The 12706-nt window shown below is 43.0% G+C and overlaps 1 protein-coding gene across 3 annotated transcripts in view; it reads left to right on the top strand.

Annotated features, from left to right (window-relative positions):
- LOC128843752 (calcium-activated potassium channel subunit beta-2) overlaps positions 1-12706 on the top strand; it is a 255695-nt gene that overhangs the window by 147203 nt on the left and 95786 nt on the right. Inside the window, exon 1 of one of the 3 annotated variants that reach the window (XM_054040854.1) lies at positions 3357-3629. The exons of the other annotated variants lie outside the window; for them this stretch is intronic. Within the exon in view, the coding sequence (XP_053896829.1) occupies positions 3613-3629 (17 nt within the window). The 5' untranslated portion in view covers positions 3357-3612. Of the gene's footprint in view, positions 1-3356; positions 3630-12706 lie in introns of those variants that run through there. 3 annotated transcript variants of the gene reach the window in all.

Here is a 12706-nt window from a genome sequence, read left to right on the forward strand (position 1 = left end):
AATTATCTTTCTCAGCTGCCCTGGTGATCCTGTCAGGAAGGAGTGAGGGGGTGGAGGCACTGCCATGTAAATGTACCTGGGAAGAGAATAAGGAAGTTACAGCCTGCTGAGCTGAAGGCAGGATCCAGATGAACCCAGGCTCATCCATCAAAACCCATAAGGAGGAGACTGATGTTAAAAGAAGTAGCCAGGTGGACTGGGCACTGCACAACATTTAAAGGTGCTCAGAGAAGGGGCAGGAGCTCTTGCTTTAATCCCTGTGTACTTTTACCTATTAATTAATTTCACGGAACTCCCGTTGTCTGGTATACATGTGCCACACTTGCAAAGGGTGTTTTGTGTCTGCCTTTAGTCCACATAGAGGAAAATAACCTGCTGCCAGCTAATGGAGCTACTCCTTTAGCTCTCATGGTAGAGATCTGTGCTTTGTTGCTGAAGGTCCTGGTTTCAACCCTAGCTGGTGACCCATGGCATATGGGGTTGTTAAATACACAGAGTAGTGTGCAATTTTCATAAAGTGCCCATTTCTACCTTTAATCAACTGCCTCCCAGGCCTGCACCTCAGGAGTTCCTGGCTTCCAATCCTTGTTCTAATCTCTCCTTTCTCACAAAGAGGATTGGCTAAGTTCTGCTAGAAATTGTAGCCATATATGGAGGCCCTGGACATATAGCAAACCTGCAACGTAGACCACTAAGGTCATTCCCACTAGGCTTTAAAGACATGGGTTTTTCCTGATTGATGAAGTCAAGGTGAGTCTCTTAATGCACAGTACAGAGTGACTTGAATGTGAATGCACTATCCTTAGTACTCGGTAGCCAGTTTTGCTAAACAGCATATCTAATTCTCCAGAGGATGTTAGAGCCATAAAACTTGCAGTAAGTTCTTATTGCAATGGACAGATGCAGAAAAACCCCTTACAGATGTTGACTTTCAAAAGCTGCCTTAGGAATAGAATTCCCTCCGATGGTGAGCAGGGAAAACAGAAGTATAAATGTTGGCAAGTGACATGGTGCGTTTAACTAAGACTCTAACTGGAATAAGACGAATGGGGATTGACAGACCTGTTGTTCTAACACAAAGTTTATCATTGTCTCTCTGGAAATGAGGTGTTCTTTCCTATGTAGACTTGCAAACATGAAAAGACAAGAACTGGAATCTCAATTATACAGAGTACAGCAGGACAAGGGCACTATGTTTAATATCTGCCAACGCTTCAAAACCCTCAAGACACAATTTTGACTAAAAATCTAAAATGCAAATTGAACTGTACTTTCGACAACTCAGCAACTCAAAAAGAATAAAAGAAAAGAGTTTCCCACAATGGTTTCTGAAAGATCAGGCATGTTATTGTTAACACTAGGTAAGAAGTGGACATTAATTAATGCTAAATTGCAAGGAAATTCCTACAGTATAACATATTTTACCCCCGCAGCCCACCAAGGAATTCATTATGAACAAAGGAATTAAAAACATATATCAAAAGGCAAAGTTAATGATTTTCCCCTTATTCAGTGTGAGCAAATATCCCACTAGACTAAACTGTGAGGATGAGCATATCTTAGTTTTTGTTGTAGGATAAGACCATAGCCCTAACAATGCCGTGTGCTGGGGATGAAAGATTTATCAGGAGATTAATAGGGACGGGCTCTGTGTCCTTGAGCAAATCACTTAAACTCTTTTCTGCTCCTTGGTTTTTCCATCTGCAAAATGGGGATAATAATACTTACCTCACAGGGACCTAGGTTGTAAGCACTTTATGACAGGGACCATCATTTTGTTCTGTGTTTGTACAGTGCCTAGCACAATAGGGTCCAGGTCCAGGGCTGAGGCTCTTAAGCACAACCACAATGCAAAAATAAAGAATAATAATAATGTTGTGAGCAATAATTACTTATGTTAGTTAAGCACTTGGAACATGAAGCCCTAAATACTGATAGATACTAAGTAGTAGAGGCAGGACTGGTAATGCATATTATAAAGATTGCCTGACACCATTGTAACACCCAATTTTCTTTTACTTATAACTGTCAAATTTTAACTGTTTGGGCTGAAATGTTTCATGCCAATTTTTCTGCCTCAGGATTTTTGGAAAACTTCAGCCAAAATGGTTTGACCGTTGCTGAGACTGAGACTAGGGGGAAATATGTTGTTTTGCCCACGTTAAAAACAATCCTGGCAAGCTTTCCTTTAAACAGCCCCCTCTCTTCCCATTGTACTTTGGAGCAGGAACTTGACATGTGCCGGGGGTGTGCCCTTTGCCATCCCTGTGAAAATCCGCCTTTATCTGGCCCAACTATAAGCCTTTGAAAAACACGGTTCACACATGCTCAGTAGACATCTTAGATTTTATCAGCTAAAATTCCCAAAGATTCCATGTACTCTGAGAATGCTCCAGGCCAGGGCTAAGAAGGATTTTCCCTACAATTGCAGCTCTGCTGCGGCCCATGCCAGGTCTGGGTGTTTGAACTGAGAACAGGGAGACTATCTTTCCTGTGCTCTCAGTGACCGCCCCTTGCTGGGCCCAGGCAATGTGGAGGAGGAAGCTGTGTGATTCAAATACAAGGGGACAAGAGTTGGACCTGCAGGGAGAGTAGATTGGGACAAGGACAGTGGAGGTTTGTGGGAGTGGGGGAGAGAAGGAAACTAGGACTGGGAGTTGGAGGAAGATTGGGACCAGTTAGATAAGGCGACCAGGACAGGGAGCTAGTGGTTGAGGGGAAGAATAAAATCAGATTAAGAGCCCAGGGAGACGGTGACTGGGATGATAAGCCTGAGGAGTGGAGACTGTTACTGGCTAGGTGAGGAGAATTGGACTCTGGGAGAATGAAGCAGGGATGGGGAAGAGATGGGACTAAGATAAGGATGGGTTGGAGGAGATGGGGCAGAAGGGGTAACTCTTAGGGACAGAAAAGTCTATGCCCACTAGAGCACACAACCTTCAAGAGCCTGAAATGGAACCCAAGATTCCCGAGTCTCACCCTTCCTTTGCTGCCAGTAAATATGTGTGAAACCATCTGGCAAAGTGTCCCATCTCCCTCTAGTGCCGGTCCACATAGAAAATGACAACCTGCTATTGCTATCAATTACCATGCTAGCTCATGTGGCAAAGGTCTGTGCAGTGGAGCTAAGGGCTCCAGTCCTGCTGTTAAACCTATGGGTGTCAATATGATGTTAGGGAATTTCTAGTTTTTCAATTTTTTTTTAAACCTAGGAAATTGCACACACAAAACTACCTTAATAGAATATTATTAAGTTTGCAAAGTCAAGCACTCAAATGTTAGGAAATATCAGGATTAAGGTTGCCTGTGCAATCTTAATTTGTCCCCCTTGTTCATTTTTTCCACAGGACCCCTGTCTATTTCAGTGCACAGAAAGGACAGGCTCCCTGAATGAGCAACTCAGGTGCCCCATACTTGTGGGGGCAGGTCTCACATGGATTCACAACTCAATGATGGGACCAGAGCATGAGGAAATTCCCTGCCTGACCCCTGGGTCCAGCAATAGGAATGGTGGTGGTGCTCATTTGGCAGCTTTGGGTCTCAAAAGCTTAAATTAAGGGCAAGCACAATTATAAGACAAGATGAGAAAATGGTTCAACAAACAACAAAGAGATGATGAAATTGTTCTGGTGAGTTTTTGCGCTGCTGATGTCACTTTGGGGGTATAGCTTAGATGAATTTTGAATGCTGCTTGTGTGTAATATCTTCATCCCAAACTCATGCTGATTAAACCTATTAACCACACCATGCCATCATATAGCTCTTTCTCTTTCTCAGACATCAATATTTGTGTGTGCTTACATATGAACTGACCTAGCTTCTGAGCAATCAGAAATTGTTGGATTCAGGAGCAGTTTTATTCCTTTAGGAGAGCAATGAGTTGCGACTGACATAGGCTACTCTGTCCGAGTCTAATGGATTTAGTGTGTGTAAATACAGCTTTTGTCTCATAGATGTTACAAACTACTTTCAATCATAGCAGATCTTTGTTCAAATTTGCACATGACTGTTACTGTCACCAACAGTGGCCCAGCTACTGTCACTCTCTGTATTTAACCTCCACCTCACAGACATTAAAGTTGGAATAATCAAAAGCACTCTGTTGCTAACACCATTCCCATTGAAGTCAATGATAAAACTCCCCTTACCTTCAACGGGAGCGGGATTAGGCCAACGCTGAGCACTTTTGGAAATCCTGCAATAAATCCTTTATGCCTGTTGCCCTTTTTTGACCCAAGTGACAAGTCAAAGTGTGGGGCCCTGGGGACGTTGCAGCTGGGAGTAGAAATTGATGGAGTCTGGTATTTTCTTTGATGGAATCTTGTGTATTTACAAGGAATGTACAAAGTCCTGCTTCTCCGTACACAGGAGGAACCAAGAACAAACAGAGCAGTTTCTCAGCTTACAGTCCCAAGCCTCTAGCCAACACCAGATGCAAAACCTCACTCACAGGGTCACTGTGTTCACAGGCTACAGCTTGGCTTTCTTGCTTTTGCCTCTGTCTCCCTCCATTCTTGCCTGTTCTCAGTTTTCGTGTGTTCTCTCTTCTGTCTCTCAGCACTACTCACATACTACTCAGCAAAATCCCTCTGCCCACTCAGTCTAAACGCCTGGGTGGGTTCACAACCCTTTAGTCCTACCCTGTTTCCCCGAAAATAAGACATCCTCCGAAAATAAGGCCTACTTACAGTTTTGCCTCTCGTTGTAATATAAGGCATCCCCCCGATAATAAGACCTCCCCGATAATAAGGCATCCACCGATAATAAGGCATTTTTCATTTCTGAAAAATAAGACATCCCCTGAAAATAAGACCTAGCGCATCTTTGGGAGCAAAAATTAATATAAGACACTGTCTTATTTTCGGGAAAACAGGGTATGTGTGGGGCTTGTGATTAACTTATCCTCAGAGTTATGTTATTTGAGGAGTGCATTCACCTGCAATCTTAAAGAGACCCATGAAGTCACCAGTACCTGTCAGCATAACAGTGCCCATGTAGCGATGGACCTCAATCAAAATCACATTGGTAACAGGGGATGGAAAAGCATCTGGGTTTGTCCTGGGTTAGGACAGCTGTGTTTCCAGTTGTTTTTCATCACAAAAGGAAGTCTATTAGGATTTCATAATCTTCCTTACACAAGGGGCCAAACCCTCAGCTTCTGTTAATCAGTACAGCTCCGTGGACTTCTATGGAGCTACACTAATTTACCCCAGCTGAGGATCCAGCCCAAAGACTAGTGTCTTCTCTTAACCACTCATCAGTTTCAAAGACATCCATTGCCCTTGCAAATTAACCCAACTCAACACTCAGCTAGATGTATCTGCAACGGCTGTTGACCTCTTTTGTGGGCTCCCATCTCAGAAATTTATTTCAGTAAAGTTCTTACTTTCAGAGCTTTACCACTTCTGCTATTCATGCTTCCATTTGTCTTTGCAGCTTAGATTGAACAATATGCCCTCACATTATTTCTGTCATCGCCCTGCATGTACCCTGTGTGTATATCCCTGAAGGTAAAATTCCATGTGACTAAGAGAAACCTATGTTGTTATGTAAATAATAACAGGTAGTTTCCCTGTTCAGAGAAGGTAATTAGGGGGGGAATTAATGTAGCATCAGATGAATTTCCATTGTTACAATTATGCATTGAATTTAAAAAAAAAAAGATGTCATGCAGACAATCTTTATAGTCCTTATGGACAATCAGTACAAAAGAACAAAGAAAAACAATTTCAATAAAACAGTTTGCCCCAAGCAAGAAATATGCTTAATGCATCATACATGAGAAAAGAGATAGTTACTTGATGTAAAATGGAATTTGACCTTGCTGCAGGAACGTTCATTACCTAACACCACAGAAACCAAACTAATGGACTTCTGAATGGTGCAAAAAAAAAAAAAGATATCATTCTGCTTCATGGTATTTGTTTGCTGACAGCGAGGTTTGGGAAGGGACATTTTGTGTTATTGGTTATAAAATGGATTGCAAAAGGAATTCGGTATGACCTTTAAGATGTTACAGAAAATGAAGGTAAATACTGGGAGTCAAGCCTTTGGAAATATTTATTGGCTCAGCAGAGGTAGCCCAGAAACAAAACACTCAGTGGCTTAATATAGTAATAAATGCTTTATATTGGTTGTATGTATGTGTGTATATATATATGAAAGTAAACCTATCAATTATGCATCTAGCTGTCCTGCATACTCAAATGCCTAAGCTATAAATGTGCAAATTAGTAACAAGATTTCATGAGCATTTTTGCATATGCAATAACTACCTGTTTGCAGATCAGGTCCACAGTCTGCTTTTGAAGTAAATGTAATGCCAGTGAAAGGTAGTGAATTCACAACTCTGGAAACTGAAGTCCTTTCTCATTTATACAGTGAACAGAAGGACCCTGCACCACAGCAAAGGAAGCTTCTCTATGCTAATGTATAAAAACTAGCTGAACTGATTAGCTTTTTTCAGTTTCCGTGGCCCATTCGGTCCCTGGCTTGTCCTGCTGAGACTGCTTAAAAAAAGGTGCCAGTTGTGGTGCTAGATTTCCTGATAGGCCTGGCAACTTCTCTAGGAGATGGACTGGGACCACCACATCTTTTTTCAGAAGCTACTGAGCAGTTGTCTGGTAGTAATGACTTTTTGGTTTTAAAGAGTTAGGGCTGTCATGCAGCTGTGGAGAGAACTCTGTCTGGAGAATGACCTCAGGACTCGTGCGCTCCTGGAGTTTAATTCCTGCAAGGCACTGGGCACCTTCAACTCCCACTTTCTCTGATGGGAGGTGAGGATGTTCTAGCACAACACAAGAGGTTCTTAGAACCTCACAGATGGCCTGATCCTAAGCCTATTGAATCAAGCCCAGGATCAGCAAATGGATAGCCTGTGGCTTGCAGTCAAATTTGCTGCTGGTGTTATTTGGTGCCGCTCCACTGAAGTCAACTGATCTGCACCAGCAGAGGATTTGATGCTTGGGTTTCTGAAGAAGGTAAAAGAAAGGAGTTCAAACTACCTCCATCCTGACCCCCTCCACTAGCCTATCCATGGAAAAACAGAAACAGCCTCTGACAATGATATATGTAGCATTTTGGAAGAAGTAATACTGCAGGGGTGGATCCTGCTCCTGAAGGGTATAAATTGATTGTAAAGGAGGTGATGAACTCACAATGATATAGAATGCGACGATCTACTCTCTCACAGCTGGAGGATCTGCTGTCAAAAATGTATATGGGGAAAGATTATAAATGTGAGCTCACCCATCATGTTTTGAGCAAATCTAACTGAGTAATGGCTATAGGTCATCATGGCTCCAATGGAGTAAAAGTGTGCTCTAATGGAGTAAATATTCTTTCTGGAGTTCGTTGTTGTTGTTCTTTTTTAACAAAGATCACACATGGGAGGGTTGTAAAATACCTAAGGTATCTAAAAAGTTAAAGTTATTAGGCAAGTAGGTGCAGTAAAAGAAATATTTCTGCAAATGGAAAACCCAAGGCATCTATGCCTTCAAAATGTTATTGGCATTTTAAACCATGATAATTGCTTCATAATGTAAGCAATTTCATTGTGAATATGAACATTGCAGGCAATGTACAATGTATCAGCTGTAGCTGCTACTTTGACTTTAATAATTTCCCTGAACAAAATAAATTATCATTTCAACATACTTAAATATAATTTATGACTAACAGACTGCATGTTTTAAAAAATGAGTTCAATTAATGGTCAAACACAGGCTCACTAAAGATATATGGTTATGTCTAGGAATGTCTACGTGGGTAAATGTATATACACTGGGTCAGATTTCCGTCTTGCTTACCTTGGTGAAGTCAATAGAATAACTTCAGTGTGAATCTGATGCAAGTGGGAATAGAATAAAGGTCTGATTTCCAGAAACAGTGGAGCAATGAAAGTCAATACAGTAGTGATTAGCACTTCTGAAAATCAGGCACTCGGTATGTGTGTTGGTGTGTGTGTTTTATAGGCAGAGCTGGTAGCACCACCCAGAGTTAAGATTAACTTTCTATTATAAAACCCTATTTTAAGTTGCTTATATCTTTGCCAAATTCACCATCCAGGCTGAAATTGTCCATGCTGATTGTCTGCCTCAGGCTGAACTTTCAGGGAAAGTTTCAGCAAAAATGGTGCAGCTGTTTCCAAGAACAGGATTAGGGGAAAATAAGTTGTTTTGTCCATTTTAAATTCTTACAACCATTTAATTGAATACCTCTAGCACTTCCATGCTTTGGAGCAGGGACAAGGAGTCTGGGAAGGAGACTGGGACTTGGAGCTGATGGAAGGGTGGAGGAACGGGGGAGACTGGGTCTTGCTAGACAAGGGAGACTGGGATTGGGAGTTGGGGAGGAGAAACTGAGAGAGGAATATTGGAATTGCACAAGGAGCTGTGGAGGAGACTGTAACTGGCTGAGCAAGAAGACTGGGACAAGAAGTGGGGGTGGGGACTGGGAAGATGAGCTGGAAAGGGACAGGAGACAGGATCTCACACAGGGAGCCCCCTAGGAAGAGACAGGCACTTGGATGAGGAGCCAGAGAGGAGAATTCAGGAAGAGACAGGACCAGGGTAGAGGGTTGAGGGGAAGAAGGGAACAGGGGTAAAAGGGTTTGTGATCACTAGAGAATACTCCGTCCAGAACCTGAATCCAAGATTCCTGGGTCTTGCATTCCTCTTTTGTCAGCAGATATCTGTGAAACCCACTGACTACAGAATGTGTGTTTCATCTCCCTCTAGTGGCTGGTCTAAATAGAGGATGACAACCTACTACAGTTATCCATGACTCCATTAGCTCAAGTGGCAGAGGTCTGTGCTGATGACCCATGTGGGTGTCAATACAATGCCATAGGATGGAATTTCTGGGAGGGTGGTTCACTTTACATTTTTTAAAATCTAGGAAATTACACATAAAAACTAACTAGGTTAAAAGAATATTAAGGTTGTAAAGTCAAGCACCCAAAAGTTAGCTTTTTGTGTACAATATATATATATAGTTTACACACAATTTAAGTTTGTGTTCGTGGTATATAATATGTAAGGGACAGATCCTCACTCGGGGTAAATTGGTGTAGCGCCAGTAACGTCAATGAAGCTTAGTTGCTTTACATCATCTGAGGATCTAGCCCATAATATACCGAGATGAGCTTAAACCACGTACTTTAGATCCAAGATCAGACCTGGATTTTGAAGCACCACAAATTCAGAGTTTCAGTTCAGCTTATTCTAGAAAGAGACCGTAGTACTAAAATGCAGATCCAAATTTGGAGCATATTTATTTTTAAGATTGGAGGGTTCATATTTGGGAGTCTAGATCAGGCTCATCTTTAGCATGACCCATTCACTGCAGTCCTTATTCAGGCATAACTCCAATTACACTGAATGGGAGTCATGCCTGACTAAGGGCTGGATAAGCCCTGTAGGAATTAATCCTATGTGTGTATGTATTTCTATCTGGACCTATAACTATACTATATACAGCCTTTAGAGCATTCATTAATATTACATTTGTAGCCATTATCACCCCTATTAGCTTCTTACAATTTTCTGTACTTTCAGTTTTTCAATTACATTGATTATCACATTAAACTTTCCTTATGCTATACGAACAGGCTAAAAATAATAAGCTTGTATCTTCATAATACAAATGGGCCATTCTCATTTATAATATCGACAGCACGGTGGGCTCATTTTTCAGTGGTAATGAAACTCTCATCTCAAGAGGTCCAATTCATAAAAACACTTACACAAGCTGTGCACATTTCCTTTTACTCCCACTGATGTTCCTTTGGGTTGAAATCAGATTGCAGATTCGACCTGAGATTGAAATAAAATGGAAGAACCTCATTGTGTGTTGTACTGAGCAAGTGCAGGGAATCAGGCATAATTGCAGGAAACACCCCTTTCTATTGCTTAAAAAAACCACGCACACACACAAACACACGCACACGTGCACGCACACGTGGTCAACAGCATGAATTCACACAGCTTCACCATTTGGTTGATTTCCCCAAAAAGCAACAAGCTGCCAGAAGAGAAATGAAGTTGTGCTTAAGCTCATTTTTATTAAAAATATTAACTTTTACCCAAAAGGACCCAGGAAAGGAAATAAGAAAGTAGAGGAACGTTTAAGTATTAACTCCTGTGTTAACAAATGAAAGGCAGCAAGGAGATTTCAGGACTTATTTTGATTCCTCCCAGTGCCCATTCTAAGCCCTAACTCATATCCCAATGATTAAAATGTGAAATAAAAAATTAAATCTCCCTCCAAAATACTGCTGCAGATCTTCAGCTGGTGTAAATCAGTATAGCTCCAGGATCTAGCCTACTAATTCAACTCCCAAATAGTCTAACAATCACTCTGCTGCTCCACTGCAACAATAGCTATACCAGCCCCAACTCTGCCTGGTCTCTATGGGCTGTATTGAGCAGGGAAGGTCCTGGCCTGGTTAGGGCAGTGTGCTTACAGAAAGCATGCAAGCTCTGCCATACAGTGTCATTTGCCCATAGGCACCCAGCTCTTTGGAATGGTTTGAGCCCCAGGGAGCAGACCCTGCACTCCCCTAATCACAGAGACTGCAATTGTGTCCTCTCATTTTTTAGGGGTGGGTGTGGGTGGGTGGGCCGGGGTTCCTTGTGTGCTCCTCCTCCTTTATTTACCCACTCAGGGAAAGGCCGCCTGCTTCCAACCTCCCGCTCCCCAAACTGTCTGAGAAGAGAGTCACTGCTGTGAGTTCAATTCTTACTGAATAAAAGAGTTCATGGGTGTGTGGTGTGGACAAGGAATGTGAAGATGGCCAGGAGTGTCGGAGCAGCCGGAAAGCATGGGGAGCTTGTGAGCATGGGGGTACGTGCTGCTGCCAACCTGCAGATAAGGACAGTGATTGTCAGGCTCTTAACTTCCATAGAGGTCCAGGAGAACTGTTCAATCAGATGAATCAGGCAGAGTTTGGGGCTCCTCGGGGGACCTGGAAACATGGAGGTCTTGTCTCAGGATGGTGCATACTGTGTGACATTCAAGGTTTTGAAGCATCTATATAACCAGGGCTGGGTAAACCTGAAAATGTTCAAGTTCTGCTTCTAGCCCCAAGTTCAGTAAACCTGGCCCCAACCTAGCCATGCACTGCACTGTGATGACAGTCAAGAACTCACCACCTCTTCCTGCAAACCATCACAAGCCCGGAAGGGTCAATTGCCCAGAACCAGGAGAAGGAAAGACACTAGAAATCTCCCATTGGATCTAGCCCTCTCCTTCCATCTGGGGCTGAGGGCACAGAACGTGTTTTCAGTGGATGGGCATCCAATTCCACTGCACCCAAACTTGTGACACTTTGGGTTCCCTTTGGCAGACACCTTGACACTCATGCTGCCAGTGTAGACCAGCTCAGATTATTACTGTTTTTTGCTCAGCCCAAGATATAAGCACCTTGTTTCTGATTTCTCAACTCTGACCTGCTGTCAAAGTTCCTGACCAATTGGTCATCTTTCCACCATGCTGCTTTGTGGAACAGTGAAGAGGTTGGTTTGCTGGGACAACAGATTGTTGGTCTTGGAAGCGAACGCAGAGCCAGTGCTATCCAAACGGAAACCTGCCCCAGATGGTTCTATTAATAGTATATCTGTGGCTTTAATATAAGGTCTGGAAGTGACAGATTAAAATGTGGGTGGGCGACTGGAACCCTCCTTAACTGCACGTGTGCTCATTAATGAAGAGTGTTTCTAAAAGTGCCCATTGTTCTGTGGGTGCCAGGCCATTCAGTGAAGTGTGTGTGATCCTGCTACGGCTTTGGAGCCTTCTTCCTGTTAAATCTGCACTACACATCTGTCCATAGCTGGACGGGAGTTCTTTTATTCTTCCCTCACGTTTCTAAATAGTGTCCGACCCCCTAGGGCAGCACAGCTGTTGGGCATGGAGGAGAGAATGCCCACCCGTTTCTAGTGCAGACACACAAAACTGGACTTGCTCCCTTGGCAGTCATTTTTTTTGACTGGTGAGTTCAATATCATTTGCTTTTCGATTCTCACCTTGCGCCCCATTGTGGGGCCATAGCCTGAGAGGTACTCAGCTCATGGTGATGAGCCTAGAACAAATGCCCGGAGTGACAGATCAGCTAGATGTGCCAAGTTCCATCCCACTGCTTGCAGTGAGAACTAAAGGGGCTCTGTACCGTTTGGGACATGGCCCATGGCAGTGGTGGGTGTACTAGTCTGGTACAGTTTGAAGGGCTGTACTAATGGGAAAGTGTACAACTCACCAAGGATATTGTTTCTTTAGCCGATTACCAGTGTAATAGCTGAAGGCCAGAGTATCTGAGCTGAGGAAGGCAGCAGTTTGCTGACTGGGCACCACCATCTTATCAGAACAATGCATTTTTCCTGCCGTCAAATGCATGTTCTTTTTCTTCTCTCAAATTGCCATTTAACATGTGCCAGAGGAAATCCAGGTGACATTGGGGAAGGTCAATCAGACGCAGGCAGGTGTAATATCCTCCAAGCAGGCAAGTCACAATAAAGGTTAGTTAAAAGAAACATAATTAGGGCCAATGTTGGCTCCCAGGGTGGAGGTGGAGGGTGAATGGGTGCCTAAGGGAGCCAGAGCTACTCCCTAAGAGTGTTGACACTCCAAACCTTGGCACTGTTCAGCCTGCCTCCCTCTCCATCTAGGGGAAACTGTGGGAAACAACATAAATAAATCACTTGGAAAAATG

The sequence above is a fragment of the Malaclemys terrapin genome, chromosome 9, assembly GCF_027887155.1.
Source record: "Malaclemys terrapin pileata isolate rMalTer1 chromosome 9, rMalTer1.hap1, whole genome shotgun sequence".
NCBI classification, from domain to species: Eukaryota; Metazoa; Chordata; order Testudines; family Emydidae; genus Malaclemys; species Malaclemys terrapin.